The following is a 19396-nucleotide window of genomic DNA, read 5'->3' as shown; positions in this document are numbered from 1 at the left end:
AGCTCACACCTTTAATCCCAGGACACATGAGAGGTATATAAGTCGGTATCAGGATTGAGTAGGAGGCATTCATTCTCCAGCCACACTTAGGAGAGGTTACAGTCTGAGGCTCATGGAGGTGAGGGCTCATGGAGACAGGATCAGCCCATTCAGCCTGAGGGAGAAGTAAGAAGCTAGTGGCCAGCTGCTTTGCTTTTCTGAACTTCAGCTTGAAGTTTGAACCCCAGTATCAGTCCCTGGGTCAATTACTTTCCATGTTACAACAGTCTTTTTTCTTCTTTACAAGGAAATTCCCAAGAGCAGGTCCTGGCAACACTGATCCATTTATAAGTACATTTGAGCTCAGGTGGAACAGTGTAGAAAGGAAAACATTAATATATCCAAAGTTCAAATGAAAACTAGCATCTGTGCTTAGGAGGGAAGAGGAATGGAATAAACGCATCCAGCTGAAGAAGTGGCCTGATGTAACTGATTAAAGAGCATCAAAAATGATCCCTTCTGAATACTTAATGCTCCAGGAAAGAAGTTAAGTTAGAGAAATGTTGGACCAAACAACAAATAAATTAGCTCAACAGCTAGGCTTCCCATGGCTAGATAACATCATTAATCTAGTTGTATCTAGACCAGTAACCCCAAAACAGGGTCCCAATCTTTCTCCAGAGATTAGAAACCTCACAGGGATACTTTAGACAAGATGGGGGAAACTCGGGTAGTTAGAGCTGTAGACCTAGAAACATACTTTAGAAAGTATATGTATTTCAAGTCTCTCAAATCTTATAGCAACAAAAGCAAAGTGGGCCTTGGGCATGGGGCAGGCTGGTCTGGAGAGAAAGTGAAACAAAACTGGAAAAATACGTATTCAGGACATAGGGACTCAATGATGTCATGTGAGCACCTGTTTTCCATTGCTGCTGATGGCTGAATCACTGCTGTTATTTCAGAGCAAGCAAGAACTATCCTTGGTGAAATGAGGGGCCACAGAAGTTTGTGGGTTGCTCCCTAGCAAAGGAAAATCGGGCTTTTGTCTGTCTTAGAAAGGAAAGCTTACACTTTTTTCTATCTTATTTCATTCCATTTCTGAAAAGTTGTGTGCATGGATGGAGAAGAAAGTATGGACCTAAGAAATCAAGGAATTTCCCAGAAGTCCACACAGCAGGTGACATGATTCCATTCTGTCTTTCAGATCCTGGCTTTTCCTTTACTACTTGTGTCTTTCTCAGCTGACTTCAAGGGCTTCTACAATGAAGGGCTGCTTGTTTTCTTTCTTTCTTTCTTTCTTTAGCGACAGGGTTTCTCTGTGTAGCCCCAGTTCTCCTGGAACTCACTCTGTAGATCAGGCTGGCCTCAAACTCAGGGAGATCCACCTGCCTCTCTCTCCAAAGTGCTAGGATTAAAGGTGTGTGCCACCATCGCCTGGTGCTTGTTTTCATTTTTAATGCATCGAGCATCGATGAGCGTTTTGGCTAAATGTAAGCCTGTTCATCACGTGTATGTCTGGTGCCCATAGAAACCGGAAGAGGGCATCATAGGCACTGAAACTAGAGTTTTGGATGGTTGTGAGCAGCCACATGGGTGCTGGTAACTGAACCTGGCCCTCTGTAATAGCAAACGTTCTTAACTGCTAAGCCAAAGCACTGATATATTGATGGAGATTTTAAAAATAACTATAAAACTAAGCCAACTGGAGGCAGTACCAAGAGAACAAAAAAGAATGCACTGGGATTTGTAGTACCCACAGTGCTGGGGCTTTCAAAGCAAAGATGACAGGGGACATGCTACTTAAATTAGGGTAGCAGTACATATCTAGTCCCAAACACCTGCAGCGCCTGCCTTCTGTTACTGTCTTCACTTAGAAGGATATATAAAAAGATAAGAACTTGGGGATTTATGGACTGAACTGCTCTTAACATTACTCAGGTTGTATTACATACACTGTAAATGTTAATGTCTGTGATGTGTTCCCAGAGGGGTCAGTACTTGCCATAACCAATAAATACATAAGACTGAGAGGGGAAAAAATCATTATAGAGACATCAACTTTTCTCACACAATTCTCAAAAAACAAGAGCATAATTGCAGCTGTGGTTGGCTTTGCTATTTGCCTGAGATTAACATTCACCCATGAAATCTCCACTTGGGATTTCTGGGCAAACTTTCCAACTATTCTTTCCCTCCCAAGACGCTGAACTCATCTAAGCCCTTGTGGTTCCTTGACGACATAAGGTAACAGAAGATGAAGGACCATACACTGGGAGATCCCAACCACAGGGATAGTTAGCTCCAGGAACTTCTCTGAATTTATCACCACAAATAGCCACCACATAAAAGCACTTGTAGGCTGCTACCATTAAAGAAGGAAATACGGGGCCTATTCCTATTTGAGGTCTTCATCCATCAGTTAGCCGGTATAAGCAATATGAGACCCAGAGGCCCAGGTCCTCACTGGAGGAGAGGTCCACTCTCCACCAGTGATGAGGTAATGTCATTGAGGGCTTCCTCTTCGTAGATGGAGAACTCTGCTGTTCAAAGTGAAGAGCACACAGAAGACGACCCCTAAAGATTTCTCTAGCCCTACATACTTTGTCCACCCACTTTGCCTAATACAACTATTTCTGTGATTCCCCCGACAGTACCTGTTTCTTGGTTACAGTGCCATCCACAGGGTCCACATATTCAAAGCTGTCTGTCTTTGCAACGCTGTAAATGTGGCTCCCCACCGCAAACTGCTGGCCAATGAAGGACTTGTCTGTAACCAGGGCCTCCAGGTCCCTCATGATGTAGTATGTTGCCTTGGGCTCCAGTCCCTCATAGTCAAACCTGTTGGGGGAAGGCAGGACACGAGAAAAACAAAACCCAATCAGAGAACTGGCCGTTGGAAGGACCCCTCATGGTCCTGCTTCCGGGAAAGGAGATAAAGAGAAGCCTCGGGTTCTCCTCATGGCCTCTACAAAGCAGTCTCCACATGGGGGCCTTATAAACTCAAATTATGTTGTTCCTTTCTTATAAGCCCCTCCCCAAACTCCTGTCATGTTGAGAACAAAACCCCAAGCACAGACTATCAAGTACTATGGAAACCAACCCTGCCCTACTTAGCTTGATCAGAACTGACTTTGTCCCTCTTTGCAGGAGCCACCATGGCCTCCACTTCAGTCCCTGGTGATACCTCAACCATTCCTGCCACTCTTTTCTTGGTGTTTGTCCCCTCCATCTTGTACATTCTTAGATTTCTTGTGCCTGGCACACTCAAAGCACTGGCTTGTCCTTTCCTTCCAGTCTTCAGGTCTCCTGAAAGTGATTCTTGAGCATCCATCCATCTAAGTAGCTTTCCTTTCTCCCCTTGCCTGCCACACCCTCTACATTTTCTTTTGCATTGGCCTATGGATCCCCCCCTGCTTGTTTTGTATTTGCTTACTTCGAATCTGCCCTTGCCCTTCAGAATGTGAGTCCAAAAGGGCATAGACTTTAGTTCTCCTATTCTCTGCTGTTTCTGGAGCACAGTGGATTCTATGCAATTAGTCTGGGATGAGGAAGCAATTTGGGGGGTGGGGAGGCAAGAGCAAAGAGAAAGGAAGAAAGGAAATTAAGCATACTATAAAAATCCCTGGAGAACTTGAAAGAGATGTCACAATTGTTCCATTCAAAAAGTCTTCCTATGCACAAGCATCAAATGTAATAGCAGGGCTGGGGGGAAGGGGGTGATCAAAAGGGAAAGAGAAAAGACTAAAAATTCTCCCTGCCCTGTTTGTTTTGGAGTTTAAAATATGATGATGCATACCACAGTTGGCACAATGCCAGGAATCAGAGCTTTTAAAACACAAATCTGTTCATTGGTTTGTTTGTTTCTTTTCTTTTCTTTTTTCTTTCTTTCTTTCTTTTTTTTTTTTCCTTAGTCACTACCATAAAGAAATTGTCTCTCCAAACATCAGATAATCATCTCCAAATCTGGCTGGCACAGCATGGAGAGGATGGTTATTTACAAAGGGAGAGGAGGGGGAGCTCTGGGCCTAGTGGCTTCAGGAGGGCTTCACACCTGGACAGAGAACTAGAGAAGGCTCTGGGCGAGCTGCAAGATGGAAGCCCTGGACCGTTGCTCCTACTTTTTATCAACTGGAGACATTTAAAGACGGTCCGCAAATATCAGGGCACTTGCTGAAATGGGGGCCGTGGAATGACACCACGTCTAGCACATATTTTCTTCCTCCTACGCCAGGGTACTCCTTCCTCGGCTTCACAAACAAAGTAACAGGAAAGTCCTGAGGACACTGTTGGGAAATGGGTTCAGACATGGGATTTTTATTAGAGATAGACACTCTGGGTGGGGTGTGGGGAGGAGATCCTTCTAAGAGCCAGACATGGAGGCACTTATTTGTAATCCCAGCACTCAGGAGACTCAGGCAAGAGAAGTAAAGTAAGTTCAAGGCCTAGCACCAAAGTAAGAGTCTACCAATCGATAAGTAAATAGAAAAATTCTATGAATAAATAATGGTAAGACCAAGATGAGCAGAAAGGGGCAGGAAGATGGACAAGGCAGGAGAACGTTGGAGGAAAAAATTCAAAACTTGAGAACGTTTGTTTACTAAAGACCATGCTGTATAAAGCTGAGATCATGTCCAAGCACCAGACCTGGTGGTTCATCCTCTCACACAAGCGCCCAACCCTCTCTTCCCATAGCCTGCCCAACCCTCTCTTCTCCTCTCTTCCCCTATAGCCTGATGGTCCCTCCAGCTGCCACCGCCAGCACCACATTTTCAAGGGATGTAACCTCTGAGTGGAGAATTGCTTCTGGAATTCACCCAGACAAAGAAAATGAGGAGACTGTGCCCAGCTGCAACCTTAGCCTCACGATTAGTGACACTGAAATTGTTTTATTATTTCCTCCCTGCCAAGAGAACTGTCAGCTAGAGATCACTTATTTCAAAAATCCCTCCCCCTTGGCTTGCTATTTGCTGGGATTGGAGGGGGGGGGGTTCTGTCCTTCACTGTACCTATGCTCTATTCCCTTCTTCTTAATCTCTGTGAATTTTCTGGATAGAAATTTGTAATACAGTTGAATGTCCTGCACGAAATTAAATCTCCACTGCATAGTATTCTCTAATATGGTATTGTTATGAAAGAAGCAATTAACATTACAAGCTCTTGGCCACAAAACATGAAGTATGTTATAAATACACTTATCATCACACCATTTCTTCAAAACACTGGCAGGAACCTAAACAGTCATTCCACAAATTATAAGGCACATATCTCTGACTCAGAGTAATCGCCCAGCTAGCTAGCAAGCACAAAATATTTTTGTCAGGTTGGAATCTTTATAAGATCTTCATACAACAGAGGAAATTCATGTGCCAATTAATCTTTGGATGTAAATTAAGCAAATAAATAAATCAAACTTTCCAAGAACCAGGGGTGTGTGACCCATGTTAGAGATATTGAAAAAAAAATCCAAGATCCCACTGGCCTTGAGAATTTTTTTTATGGCTCAATGTATAATATGCTGGTTTATTTATTTTCACATTCCAAGTCTTCTTAACTAACCAGGAATCAAAGCTATTATGGCTATTGTCTCTATTTTCCAGAACACTGCAGTCCCTTAGAGTTTAATAAGCACCCTTGAGGTCCTCCTTATTCTCTGATATTTATCTAAGTAGATGCTTTTTAAAAGAAGAAACATCACCACATAAGGGAAAAGTCAAAAGCCCTTTGCCCCTCAAGCTCTTGAAACCCAACTGAACACCCAAGTCTGATAACCACTCATAAGAAGAACTGAATGAGTCACAACCTCTGTCTCTAACACTGAGGATCCCAGAAGTCCCCTTTCCACACACAATTGCCCAGAGTCAACCATTTTTCTACTACTCTTTCCCTGAAGCATGGCTTGGGACACACCTAGGTGGCATAACCTTGGAATGTTCTTTCTTACTTCAACAACAAGAAAGGGATAGACCATCTACCCTGAGTTCTGGCCCACCACTCTCCTCTGCCTCCTGCAGAGATAATATTTCCCTTCTCTGTGTCTCTATTTTTTTTTTTTTTAAATCAGGGTAAGCCTCTAGTAAAACTCTGGGGTTGCTGAGCCATGTGGGCCATGCAAATTATCCTGGCTCAGCCGCATCAGAAGCCTTCTTACCATTAGTGTGGACATTAAACCCAGGGTGGGAGAAGACTTCAAAAACACCAAAGTGTAGGTTTTTGTGTCTGCCCACTCCTTTAAGAGAGCCACATAGAACAAACAAGAAATGTGTCTGCTTTGACTACAAGACCCACAGCAACCAAGGATCTGCATTTTGATGCCCTCTTGGCATGACCACCCATTTGCTTTATAGTTTCAATGAAAAGATTAGGGAGGAAAGCCACAAGGGCAAGTAAAATCTGTCCTTTCACTTTAGTAACCCCTGACACTACTCCCTAACAGCCAACCCCAGACTTCCAGTCTCAGATGTTTCTAAAAGATGCTTTCTTCTTCAATTCTAAACCATCAGTTTTAGGAAACATCTCTAAGAGTAATTCTTAAGACACATGCAGAGAGACCCTGCCCATCCTCACCTGCAGTAGTAGTGGCGGCCATATTTGGCCCAATGATCTCTAACAATTTCCTCCACACTCTGCTTCCGGGCAGCAATAATGGACAGCCAGACCAAGACAGCCCAGAGGCCATCTTTCTCTCGGAGGTGATCAGAGCCTAAGGCAAAAAGAGAGATTCTAATGAGTGGTCTCACCTGGGGAAAAACAAAGGTAACAAGACCATTTAGCAATTTGGAATTGTATCAAAAAGGCTGTATATTTTTACCCACTCTACAGAGTTGATATGTTATAATACACTTGTTTTTTCTTTAAAATATGTAAATGAAATTCAAATAATATAAAATAACAACAAAAATATAATAAAGTCCTAAAAATTGTTGAAAGCGTTGAAGACTCAAAATGATATAATGCCATTACATATGCATCCTTTTCCTCAATAAATCTTTGACAACTCCTCCAATCATCTCAGCATTTTTTTATATCCTGGCCAAAAACAAACAAACAAACAAACAAAAGGAGTGAGCAATAAAGTTCTTCACTTGAAGTCTGAGTTCAAGTATATGGAGGCAGGCAAGCAAAGCAGACAGAAGAATATGAAGCATCCAATAAGGACAAATGCTTTGAAGAAATTAGAGGAGAGGCTGGCATCAGAGGTCAGCAATAAAAGCTGTGGTTACCACAAAAGACACATTCTTTTGTAACCTATGCATGTGGATGGGTTGAGGGGTGTCTTTGTAGGTGTAATTAAGCTAGGGATCTTGAAATAAAGTCATCCTGGATTATCCAGTTGGGTCCTAAATCTACTGACACTTATGACCAGAGACATAGAAAAGGAGAAATAGAGCTACAAGGTGCATCGACCCTGAGCCTGGACTCACACTGCTGTGAGCTAAGAAGTACACAGAGGCACCTGAAACTGAAGAAGCTAGAATTGATACTGCATCACAGTCCACAGGGAAGCCCGGCCCTGGCAACACCTCCCCTCCAGATGCCTCAGTTCTCCGGAACTGAAGAGAGTCCACTTATACCATTCAAACCATCCAGCTTGTGCTGAACCATCATAGCCACCCTAGAGATTAATGCAGCTCTAAGAGTCGGGTCCAGTAAGTTGATCACAATGAGACATCAGGATGATGAAAGAGACACAGGCATCTAGAGAAGAAGGCATCAAAGCCAAAGGATAGCAAACCCAAAATCCCAAAGCTGAGGAACTGCATCCTGCAGCTATTTATATAGAAATACAACAAATATCTCATACAACCTGAATGAGTTCACTGTGCCATGTGGACCCAGGAGTTTTGTTGCAGATGTACTTAACACACATCTCTTGGCCAGCTACAGGCTTTCTCTGAAGTGACAAAGCGCTGAACTGAAAGGAACATGTTGCAGTGTGACTAAAGCACGAGGAAGGCTTTGGAATGAGGAGCCCAACAAACCTCTGCCACTTGCCAGGTGTGAAACATCATTGAGAATTTACTAGCCCATGTTGGGCAGTGGTGGTGAATGCCTTTAATCTCAGCACTCGGGAGGCAGAAGCAAATGAATCTCTGAGTTTGAGGCCAGCCTGGTCTACAGAGTGAGTTCCAGGATGGCCAGGGCTACACAGAGAAACCCTGTCTCAAAAAACAAAAACAAACAAACAATAACAACAAAGTTGCTAACCCTTGCAAGCCTCAATTTCTCATCTGTAATACAATGATACTATTACCAATCTTGTGATCCTGTAACAATTGAATTAAGTTCAAACAGGCACTACAATGGTGATGCTTCCCTATATTTCTAGCTGCTCAATAAGGTGAGGCAGTGGTAGAAGTTCAAAGTCAGCCTGGGTAACATAATAAGGCCATGTCCTTTAAAAGGCAGCAAAGGGAGGCACATTCTAGTGACCAATTTTGTGTGTTCAGATCCTGTCTTAACCATCTACTTCTGTTTGCTATATTTGTTTATACTATAAGAATATTAACAGCCTCTACCCTGTGGCTTCTTCAGGGATTAATCAACTAAATATCCATAATTATTTAGAAGTGACTGACTGAAAGGTCACACAAATCATTCTGTCATAACATAAGCCACTTTCTTCTTCCTTCTTCTCCTCCTCCTCCTCCTCTTCCTCCTACTCCTACTCTTTCTCCTTCCTTTAGCAATAGAACCATCTTAGGAAATGAGACTGGGTCCGGAAGTGGACCATTTCCTATTGCAATCAGGCAGTGAGAATGGACAAGCTCACTCTTGGTTTTAAGGTGATGAAATAGACATAGCAAATCAACATAGCAGACTCATGACGTGGAGCTCTTAAAACCTTGAAAATGGGACAAGGCAAACATCTACAAGGACTAAGGCTGGAACTGCAGGCTGTTTACCATCATTATTCTGCATATAGTACTAAATGTTAAATATTTTCTCTTAAGGAGAAAAACATGTAACCAGAAAGGGCAGCGAAGTAACTTAAATTAATAGGAAAGAGTCTTTAGTTCTTAACACACGGTGATTCGATGGTCTGCCAATGACACCGTAGGATATCCCACTGTGGTTGGCTCTGGGTTAAGATAACCCTGGGCATTAATCATCACGCCATAAAGAAATTTATCCCAGCCAGTGAGCTCTTCATGCTGCTACAAGAAATGGAAGAAATTTGGACGACTCAGGCATAGCAATATGGCCCACTGCCAAAATAACAAGCCTAGGAAACCCTGCCCAGTGCAATCATCTCAAACCCTCTTGTCCTTTTATAGCTGAGGAAAAAAAGTCACTTTTACTTACTGGCTGGAGGAAAAAATACCCCTTTGTCTAAAACAAGGGCTTTGCATACCTTGGCTCTCCAGCTGGATCACATTACCAGAGATAGAACCATTAGATGCTGTTAAGTCCTTAAGAGAGATGTCAGAATTTAGTGGCATGGAGACCAGAGTTCTTTTAGATGAATAAAACCCACCATGGGTCATCTATAGATAACACATAGTAAATTGTGAGCTGGCCTGGATATCTTTGCCAACAGGGGTAACATTTGCCAAGAATCATAAGGGGCTGATGATCAAGTGAAGTGAGCTGTGCTTTCTAGTTCACTGAGGAAGTGAGAAAGATGACAAATGATGCTACAAGTATTTAGATGTTGCCATTGGATGGGGTGGAGTCCTTTAACACATCTTTACTGCAAGTGAACTCCAATGCCCTATCAGGGAGGTAACAGATCTACTAACAGTGGTTACCTAGCTCTGAAATGGCAGGACTCTGGCTGCTTTTCTTTTCTGCCTCCTGTTTTATTTCTACAATAAGCATGTGCATATTACTTTCAAGATAAAACTTCATTTTTAGATTTGTCAATGATACACAGATATTTAGATGTGGAACGCGTGTGTTCTAGAATGCTGCATGGTTGGATTCAGCCAGTATGAAGCCTTTTGAGGTGGACTTCTTTCACTCTGTGATATGCTTGTCTGTGTCTTTCATGGCTGGTGGGGGTCTCCCCTCTGGGGTACTGAGTAACACCAGTACAGTTCTTGAAATGTGGGTCCTCTAGCTTCTGGCTGACCATGCAGCCAAAGCCTGCCATCCAGCTGGGACAAAGCAAGGAGAATTTAGCCCCAGTTTCAAAAGTCTAGAAGAACCATTCAGCTTTCTCTCCTCAATCCAAGTCAGCCTGACCCAAGCCCACCTCACCTTCATCTGTCCAGCCTGCACCACAGCCATCGGGCCAGAGCCCACAGGGCTGGATGGGGCACAGTTCTTTGCCCCTAGACTACAATAAAGGCAGCACAAAAAGGTTTCTATTTTCTTGTGAGAAATATCACTGGTCCCTCTCCACTCAAACCAGAACTGGAACATTTTCAAGCTTCAAAACCACATTCCTTGGGCCTAATGTGATGTCTTAGTGGGTAAAAGTATCTACCGCCTGGTGACCTGAATGTGATCCCAAGAACCCACAGTGGAAGGAGAGAACCAATGTCCAGAAGTTGTCTTTTGACCTCCACACACATGCTCACACATTATACATGCACACACCGTCATCATCATCACCATCATTATTGTCATCGTCATCATCAGTTCCTTAGGGTCAACAGTCACCAATCACATACTGTACTCACCAGAGAGAAGAGCAGGCAAGAAAAAACAAATAAATAAAAGAGAGCAATCAAGGAAAAGTAGAAGGAATTTCTTGAAATGAGCAAATCAATAAAACATCACACATATATATTGCTACCAGGTCAAATCAGTGCAACTAAATCTCAGGAGTCCTGAATCTGTCAGTTAAGAAATCCAGGGCATCCTGCACTCACACCTGGAACAGTTGCAAGATCCAGGGCATCCTGCACTTGAATTTGGCACAGCACGGCTGTCAAGACTATAACTGAACTCTAGCTCAGGCTAGTAGTTCCCAAGCCTGGATGGCAAGTTACAGTTACTGGAAAACTTTTACAAACACCCACATTCAGGACCCTGTAGGGCCTGTCATCCAGGCATTGGGAATCCTTTCATAGCTCCCTGGGTGAGTGTCACAGGCAGCCAGGACTGGGAGAGGCTCCTTGGGAAGGAAGTGCAATCTCATGCTGGCCTATGAGGTCTATGTTCGGCCTAGGGGTTCACATCTGCCTCTTCTTGCTCATGTTTGGATAAAGATAATAGTTACTACTTTCCAGCTCAAGATACCCCTGGACTTTGTCATGTGGGCGCTCCTCACTCCAGTGTTATAGCTTCTTTCTGTCATTTGCATCTGGAAATGTAAGGACTTGGCCAGTTTTGGAGTGACCAATTCATTCCAGAACTTTCCCAGTTTGGGTGTGAGAAGTGCCATCTCCCAAGAAACTTTGAAGTCCTTGACAAAACAGAACATTGGCCATCCAATAGAAAGGACCACTTTTCCTTTCTGGGTACTTTTCAGGAAACATGAACATTTAGCGTGTGCCTCTGCACATACATTCCCTGGAACCTGAAATGAGGCACAGCATATGCACCCATACACACACACACGTGTGTGTGTGTGTGTGTGTGTGTGTGTAAACATCACACTGACTGTGAGAGCAGAATTATTTAAACATCACACTGACCGACCGTGAAAGCAGAATTATTAAGTGGCATAAATTCCCTTCTATGATAACAGTGAGGCCCGGGTACCATTCTCAGCTACTTCATACATTTTTTTCCTAAGGTTTACAATGTGACAATCCTTCCTTACGGACAAGGGATGGAGTCAAGTTTCATCCACATGAGATCACACAGCTCTTAAGTAACAAAAAGAAGATTTGAATCTGGGCAGCTTGGCTCCAAATGCTTATAGACTTCCTGACTACTAGGACAGCACAGTGATGACAGCGATCCCAGAAGAAAGCAGGTGAAGTGACCATGTGGCAAGAGAAAAGCTGAGGCCATCCATCCAAGGATCTGGGGAATGGACTTGCAATTCTCTTTTTTATACTCCACACCGCAGGAGCTCCTATATGCTTACTTGTAACTCTCATTTGATTGTGAAACTCTCTCCATCTTCATGTCATCTGCCCAAGGCAGGGATTTATTTTTGTTAGAGAGCAGGACAATGCAGTAAAACCAGGGGATCAACATCCTTCCAGATAGACTGTAGAAAGTGCTAAAGAATCGTGACACAATTTGTTTTGTCCATTTCTCAAGCTAATTATATTCAACTCTCTCATATCTGGTAGAAAGGAAGGCTCACTAAACCAGTCTGCTTTCTATGCTAAAAGATAAATGTTCTCAAGCACACAGATGCTTTTCAGTGGGAGAGCAAAGCTTACCTGCCTGAACAGGGTCAAAGCCTTGTTGAGTTCAGAAAGGACAATGTGGCAGCAACCACTGCCCTCATGTCCTTTGCATTGTAGGCTCCATGGGTCTTGACAAGTAAGAGTTGTAATAGATGGACCGTATGAAAAAAAGACAGTGCTACTAATGATATTTCATACAACATGATTGGGCTAATGGTCCTTTTAGCACCACCTTACAAACTCTTCAGGGGAAGAATTTACATCTAAAACTTCTCTTCACTGTATCCCTGGCCTGGCTTCTGAAAGGTATGAAGGAAATGTTTGCTGAGTGAATAAATGAGTGACAGCATGAACCTGTGGCTCCTTCCTAAAAGTGGGGCTAGCCAGAGCAACCTATTACAATGGGAGAAAACTCCACAGGCCATCTCTCTAAGAAGATCTTCCCACAGGTGAGAAGATGGAGGTGCAGTCCATCCGAGCCAACAGAACCACAGAGTCGGGAGTAGAGCTAGTTCTGCCAGGTCCTGGTGCTGTGTCATTTACAAGACACCATCCTGAAGTTGCATGGAATTGACTCCATCTCCATGCAAAGGGATAACAAGGGCCTTGGAAAATGACTTGCTAGCCTCACTGAAACATCAGCAGCAGGTGATGGAGAACCGGCAAGAGTGAATCCTTGCTTAGTCAAGATGACTTTAGCCAGGAGCTTGAGCCTCCCCAAGCCACAGTGACTTCATCTATAAAACAGGGGTCATTTCTGGTCCCTTCTTCATTTCAGGGTGGAGAACAAAGCATGGGGTGGGGGCTGTGCTAGGCATTGTGTCTATTGCTTAGGAGGCTTCCATAAGTAACATATATTAGCATTATTTTATTTATTCATTCCTAGTCAATTGACTCCCCAGGCCAGAGGATGGAGCATGTTAGCAGTTTCATAACAGCCAGGGGATGCACTTCCTTCACAGTAACACACTAACCCTAGAATAGAGATCTCTTTGTGTATGTGTCCCATATTATCCCTGTGTTACCAAGGCTCACAGGAGCAACAGAACTCTGTAGGAATTCTTTCCAAAGTCATATACTAAAAGGAATATCCCTAGTGGTTTTCAGGCTAAAGACCTTTCACTCAGTCATTGCACTCCCTCCTCAGTAAAGCCTCTAAGTAACTAATAATTCCACCCCCAAAACCCATTAGGGATGCTCAAAGTACAATTTCAGGGATTACATCTGAGGGGGATGCCATTCTGTAAATGTTTCTCATACTGGTTAATGAATAAAGCATTGTTGGCCAATAGGAAAGGAAGATAGGAGGGACTAGGAGACAAGGAGGAAAGAGGAAGGAGTAAGGAGGAGTCAGCATGGAGAGACGGGAGAGAACAGACCACGTGGAAATACATAGAAATGGGTTAATAATTAAGACAGAGCTAGCCAATAAGAAATTAGCACCTGGCCAACAGCATTATATCAAATACAGAGTCTCAGTGTGTTAATTGGGGCTGGCACGGCGGCGGGACAAGACCAGGCGGTGGGCGGAAAAACCTTACTCGTTACATACATCTAAATCCTTTCAAAGGACAAGACACCTTCTTTAAAAGCCCCTTAATAGATAGACACTGTGCAAAGTAATTCTCATTCTAATTGGAAGTCCTAAGCCTGTGACCAATGGCCAGAGACTAGGCTCTAGGTCCCAGGAGGCACTAAAATGTATAGATGTAGCTCAAAGGCACCAATCCTATGTTTCCATTTACACAATACTCTCGCCACTTTGCATCGTCAACATGCAGTATTAACTGAGTGGTCAATGGAACCTGTCCCATGAAAAAAAAAAAATCTCATGGAAAGGGGTCATGTGATGGAGACATCCTTCCCACGCTAATGGGGGTTTTGTTTCCAACACCGTGGGTGATAGCTTTCGGAGAATCTAAAAAATAGTTTCAATTTTCCAATGTTACAAGGAGGCTCTTGGGGATGTCAATCACAGTGCCTCTACACTCTGCCTAACCTAGATTGAATTGCACACAGCCCATTTCTAACAGTCCTACAGAGAAACTTTCTCCGGGCCCTGATAATGTTGTCAGCACGACTGCTCACCCCTTCTGCAATCTAGCCAAGTTTAGAAGTGCTGGCCTCAAAGAAGAAAAATCACTGTACTTAACCATCTGAAACTCGGAGATAGGTTGTCCTCTTTCTTCCTCCTGCTGACTGGGCAGAATTGAAAACAGACAAATGTGAAGTTAAGACCCCTTGGAAGAAAGCAAACATAAGCTTTCCCTCATTTGACTTGGAGAAAGATAAAATAATTGGACAAACTTGGGAGACTTAGGCCTTCTCAATGTCTGTGCCACAGCACCGCTGCGAACCTGGTCACGATGTGTGTAGCTCATATGTAGAGAGAGTGGAAATGGAGGAGAGTGGCCAGAGAGCGCTATAAACTGTACAACTACTGGGGGAAATAAAATTTCCTTTCACAAAGGCACTGGGGAATAAGTCAATAATGCAGAACACAAAACAGTAGATCACAAAATGACTGTGATAAAGACACTACGATTTAGGGACATCAAAACAAAAGCTGGGACCAGCCCACTGTCAAGCATAGCCACATACAAGTGAATGTCATCACCCCTGTGAGAAATGCACAAGTTAATGGTACAAACTACCAACACTTTAAAATCTGACCATTAGTATGGATTTTGGAAAAGAAGACCTTTCTAGACATGTTTTATTAGCTATGAATTTGTGCTATCAATGATAAGACAACCAAAAAATTACAATAGTTTTATAATTCATATAATTTTGTTTTTATCATTCTTTGTCACATCCTCTATCAACTGGGGCTATCCTTGTGTGGTTTGTGTGTATATTTGAATTGTTCCCATGAGTCCTCCAAAATGTTGGGGTACTTGTGTTTCCAGATATCAGGAAACACATCCACTTAAGAATGATAAAAACAATAACTGATAAGAGGAAGAAACAGCAAAGTTGAAATCCTCCCTCCTTCCCTCTGTCTGTCTTTCTGCTCTTCTATGGGTCCTGTAAGCATTTGCTCGAGACCTCCTTTATACCAAAGAATGAGGTTTGGAGAAGACAGGCATGGCCCTAACATCAGCACATTTCCAGTACCCACATGACAAGCAGAGAAATCTAGCAGAACTCAGAAGACTGGAAGGGTACTGATGACTCTGTGGCAAGGCAAGCCACAGTCCTCTTTCTGTTATGCTAAAATCCAAGATGTGAAAAGTGCTAATTCAAGGCCATGGTGCTGTACTCAAGAATTCACAGGACAAAAAATCAGGTGGGACAATTTGGATTAAGTGTATTCTTGTCAGGAATTCTGTATGTCATTCCAAATTTCCATAAAGAAATGGATGTATAAATAACTTAGGAATGCCCTGACTCACTTAACAAACAAACAAACAAAAATCAAACGAGACTGTTATTCTAGGAAACAACGTAGCATACTTGCTTGGAAACAACCAATATTATTGTAGTGCATGGTTTCCTTTGGCAGGTAGGAGAGCCTTTGCTACCATGCAGTTGACAGCACTAACCCTGGTGGTCAAGCTCAGAGACCTCCAAAACAGAAGGTAGTTCTTCAGCATTACCTGCAATGGGCCAACCTCCCAAACTCTGGGCTAGCACCATCCATATGCCCTGAAAACTGATGATGATGATGAAAAGCGGAGGAACGTTTTCAACAATGAAAAAAAAAATTCCCCTAAGTTTTGGCTTTAAAAAAAAATCCTAATTTTAGTACATTAGTACATTCTCTTTGTGTTTGGAATAAGCCCAGATTTCCTTTAAAATTGGAAGAAGAAGCCCAAATGCCATTTAGATGAATAATCTTCTGTTTGACTGAGCATGTACAAAATGTCCCCTACCCCCAGTAAATCAGCTTTCCAGATCTTTCCTGGGCCATGGGTGGACACCTGATCCTAGCACAAGAGATGCTTTGGCCTCTATTGTCCAGTTTCTTTGACAGAGCAATGAATGCAGGTTCCTACTGCCTGGATCGTCTCACACAAGAGAAACTTGAACATGGCTCTGTCCACCAGCCTGCTACTTTGGCACACCCTGTGAACCAGAGGTGCCAGCAGTGACATTTCTATTCAGGATGTAGCTTGCTCCTTGTGGACCTAACCCTGGGCAATGTCTTGGCATCCTTGAGCTGAGACTGAGTCTTATTTCCAAGCTTTCTTGGCACTACACTGTACATTCTTGGTTGGTACACAGTTCCATGCCCCAGGGACACTGGCAGAGGCCTCTACTTTGGAAAGCTGAAGTACATTCTAGAAGCTTCTCTGAGTCTACCTCTCCATTTCTCTTCCTATAATTAGCATTGACTCTGAAAGCCATGTTCTAAAACAGATAGCTCTTATAATGATTCAAACACTACAAGTTGAAAATGAGGGGCATAGAAGCCACTCAGCTGACCTTCAGTGTCAAACAAGGGTCCTGGATGTGAGTCACAAGCCTTCTGTCCCTTTGTCCTTGTCCTGCTTAGTTCAACTCAGTATGGAAGCTCAAACACTCTTTCTCCCAGCCCTGATGCAAAGCAAAACCACTGATATCTCATCCCTGTTCCTGGATATACACCAGAACTACTTAAACATGTTTCTTTAAAATGCAAAGACTCAGGGTGGAGAGATGGCTTAGTGACTAAGAGCACCAGCTGCTATTCCAGAGGACAGAGCTACATATGGTAGCTCACAACTGTCTGTACTGCCTGTTCCTGGAGATCCAACACTCTCACACAGACATGCTTGCAGACAAAACACCAATGCACATAAAATAAAAATAAATAAATTACTTTAAAAAATGCAAAGACCCATGGCACCATTTTGAATCACTCTCAGGGATTCAAAGTTGGTATAGGGTAGAAACACATACACACACACACAACACACAGGCATGCACGCACGCACGCACACACGCACACAAAACCAATCTGCCCTGTGGTTCCGATACAGCCAGTTTAGAACCTTTCTAAGACATAGCATTAAGGAAGCCACTTTTCTAGATTAGTACGGTGTTCCTGTAGGCACTAAAGTGGTCAAATACTTTCAGCTGATTGAGAGGCAGAAGGAGTCATTGTTTTCCTAGGAGGACTGAAAAGCATGGTAGAAGCAGTACACACCAAAGAGACAGAGAACTGTCTTTTAGTTCCGCTAGATTTAATGAAAGTACAGACTTCTTCCAGGCTCCAGCACCCTGGGAGAACCATTCCACTATTGAGCTCAGAGGCTCCAACCATCAAAGTAGGCCAACATTTTTAGCCTGCCAAAATGGCAAAGGATGCAACAATTTTAAAGCCCTTGATGTGGGGGGGGGGGATCTCCTATGTTCCTTGAAAGGAAAATGACAGACAACTCCAAAAGTGAAAGTTTTTTAAATCCCCATCCAGTCCAGCCTTCTTGTTGCAATCAGCATATCTATCTCAAAGCAGAACTTGCTGAAGGAGCCTGCAGGCTGACCCCCCACACACACACGTGGGATGTGGCGTTCCCACCGCCAGCTAGCTGAGAGTCGAAGCTATGTCTTGTTGGAGCCCAATATCTAAGGCAATAGGCTTCAGAAACTCCCCTCTGGTGATATTTCCCATTCTTTCTCTTCAAACTCTCCCCTCTACCTAGCCCCGTGTTCAGAGGTAGCAAATGACAGCCTTTGGGCAAACGCTGAACTCACACTTGTGCCAGGAACTAATACTTTATTGGAGGACAGTTATACTGGTTTGTTTATTCATCATCTGTGAGAGCTTTGTGCCATAGTCAGAGCTGAGCAATTTTGACAGAGACCCCCTGAGGCTAGTAAAGCCTGAAATATTTACTATCTTGCCTTTTATGAAAAGTTTTGTGATTCTGGCCAGAGATGCTTATAGATATTTTTGCCATGATCTACAGTAAGTGCATTTTACCAGGAAAACTACTACACACATATGTGGGCATGTGTTTACTTCCATATACACAGGAGTTTTGGTAAGCAACATCTGAACTGCAATGCCCTCCCACAGCTCCTATTCCTTAAAGCAACTGATATTATCATATTAATCTCATGATCCATATTTGAAAAATACCACTCCAGAAAAAGTAAGCCATTGACTACCTAAAACACAAGTCCCTGCCCTTCACCTCCATTGGCTTTCTGACACTATCCCTTCTGGCACACATGTTCTAGTCCCAGTGCATTTTCCCCTCATCTCCTAAAGTACATTCTCTATGCCTCATTGTGGTTCTTCCAAGTTTCTGTTTTGTAGATACATTATTCTTACCACTTTGTATTCAACAAATTACCCAATGTCATAATCCATCACTGAGGGAATCAGGGCAGACACTCAGGGCAGGAACAGGGAGGCAGGAATGAAATGGAGGCTGTAGAGGAAAGCTGATTACTAACTTAGTGTTCATGGCCTGCTCAGCTTGTGTTCTGCAAACCACTTGCCCAGGGAAACACTGCCTACAGTGGTCTGGGCCTTCCAGCATCAGTCATTACTTAAGAAAATGCTCCCACAGATTTGCCTACAAACAAAACATCTGACAACAACAGAATTCCTTCAATAGACTTATCAGTACATTGAAAACTAAGGAAAGAATAGATAAATAGAAAGATAAGTTGTGCTGACACAAGCTAGAGTTTTTTGGGGGGAGGGAGAAATATCTTCATCAAATTGCCTGCAAACAAGTGTGTGGGCATTTTCTTGATTTAATGATTGACATAAGAGGGTCCAACCAACAAGGGGTGGTATCACTCCTGGGAAGGGGGTCATAGGCTGTTAAAAAAGTAGGTTGGGCAAGCTATGGGGAGCAAGTTAGTAAGCAGCATTCCTCAACTTCTACTGTAGTTCCTGCCTCCAGCTTCCTGCCTTGAGTGCCTGCTTGACTTCATTCATGAAGTACTATAAGCTGTAAGATGAAATAAACTTCTCTCCCCAATTGCTTTTTGTCATGGTCTTTATCAAAGTGACAGAAACCAAACACATATGTCAATGAGGATCATCTAAACTTAAGCGCGCACACACACACACACACACACACACAAGAATAAACCAAATTCAAGTCAACATCTTTGGTCATGGGTGATCTAACATATAATGTAACTAGAGTCTCATAAGAAAGAGGAAATATGAAAGATAAATGTTTGAAAAAGTTGTGACTATTTTCCAAAGTTAACAA

At 43.0% G+C, this 19396-nt stretch overlaps 1 protein-coding gene across 1 annotated transcript in view; it reads right to left on the bottom strand.

The window, feature by feature from the left end:
* Pgm5 (phosphoglucomutase 5) overlaps positions 1-19396 on the bottom strand; it is a 148993-nt gene that overhangs the window by 39404 nt on the left and 90193 nt on the right. Inside the window, exons 8-9 of the mRNA XM_051199775.1 lie at positions 6544-6679; positions 2634-2817 (exon numbers count right to left, since the gene is read on the bottom strand). Of these exons, the coding sequence (XP_051055732.1) occupies positions 2634-2817; positions 6544-6679 (320 nt within the window). The remainder of the gene's footprint in view (positions 1-2633; positions 2818-6543; positions 6680-19396) is intronic.

The sequence above is a fragment of the Phodopus roborovskii genome, unplaced genomic scaffold (genome assembly GCF_943737965.1).
Source record: "Phodopus roborovskii unplaced genomic scaffold, PHOROB, whole genome shotgun sequence".
Taxonomy (NCBI): domain Eukaryota; kingdom Metazoa; phylum Chordata; class Mammalia; order Rodentia; family Cricetidae; genus Phodopus; species Phodopus roborovskii.
Note: the sequence above shows the minus strand (reverse complement) of the source record. Positions and strands in the feature narration are given on the sequence as shown.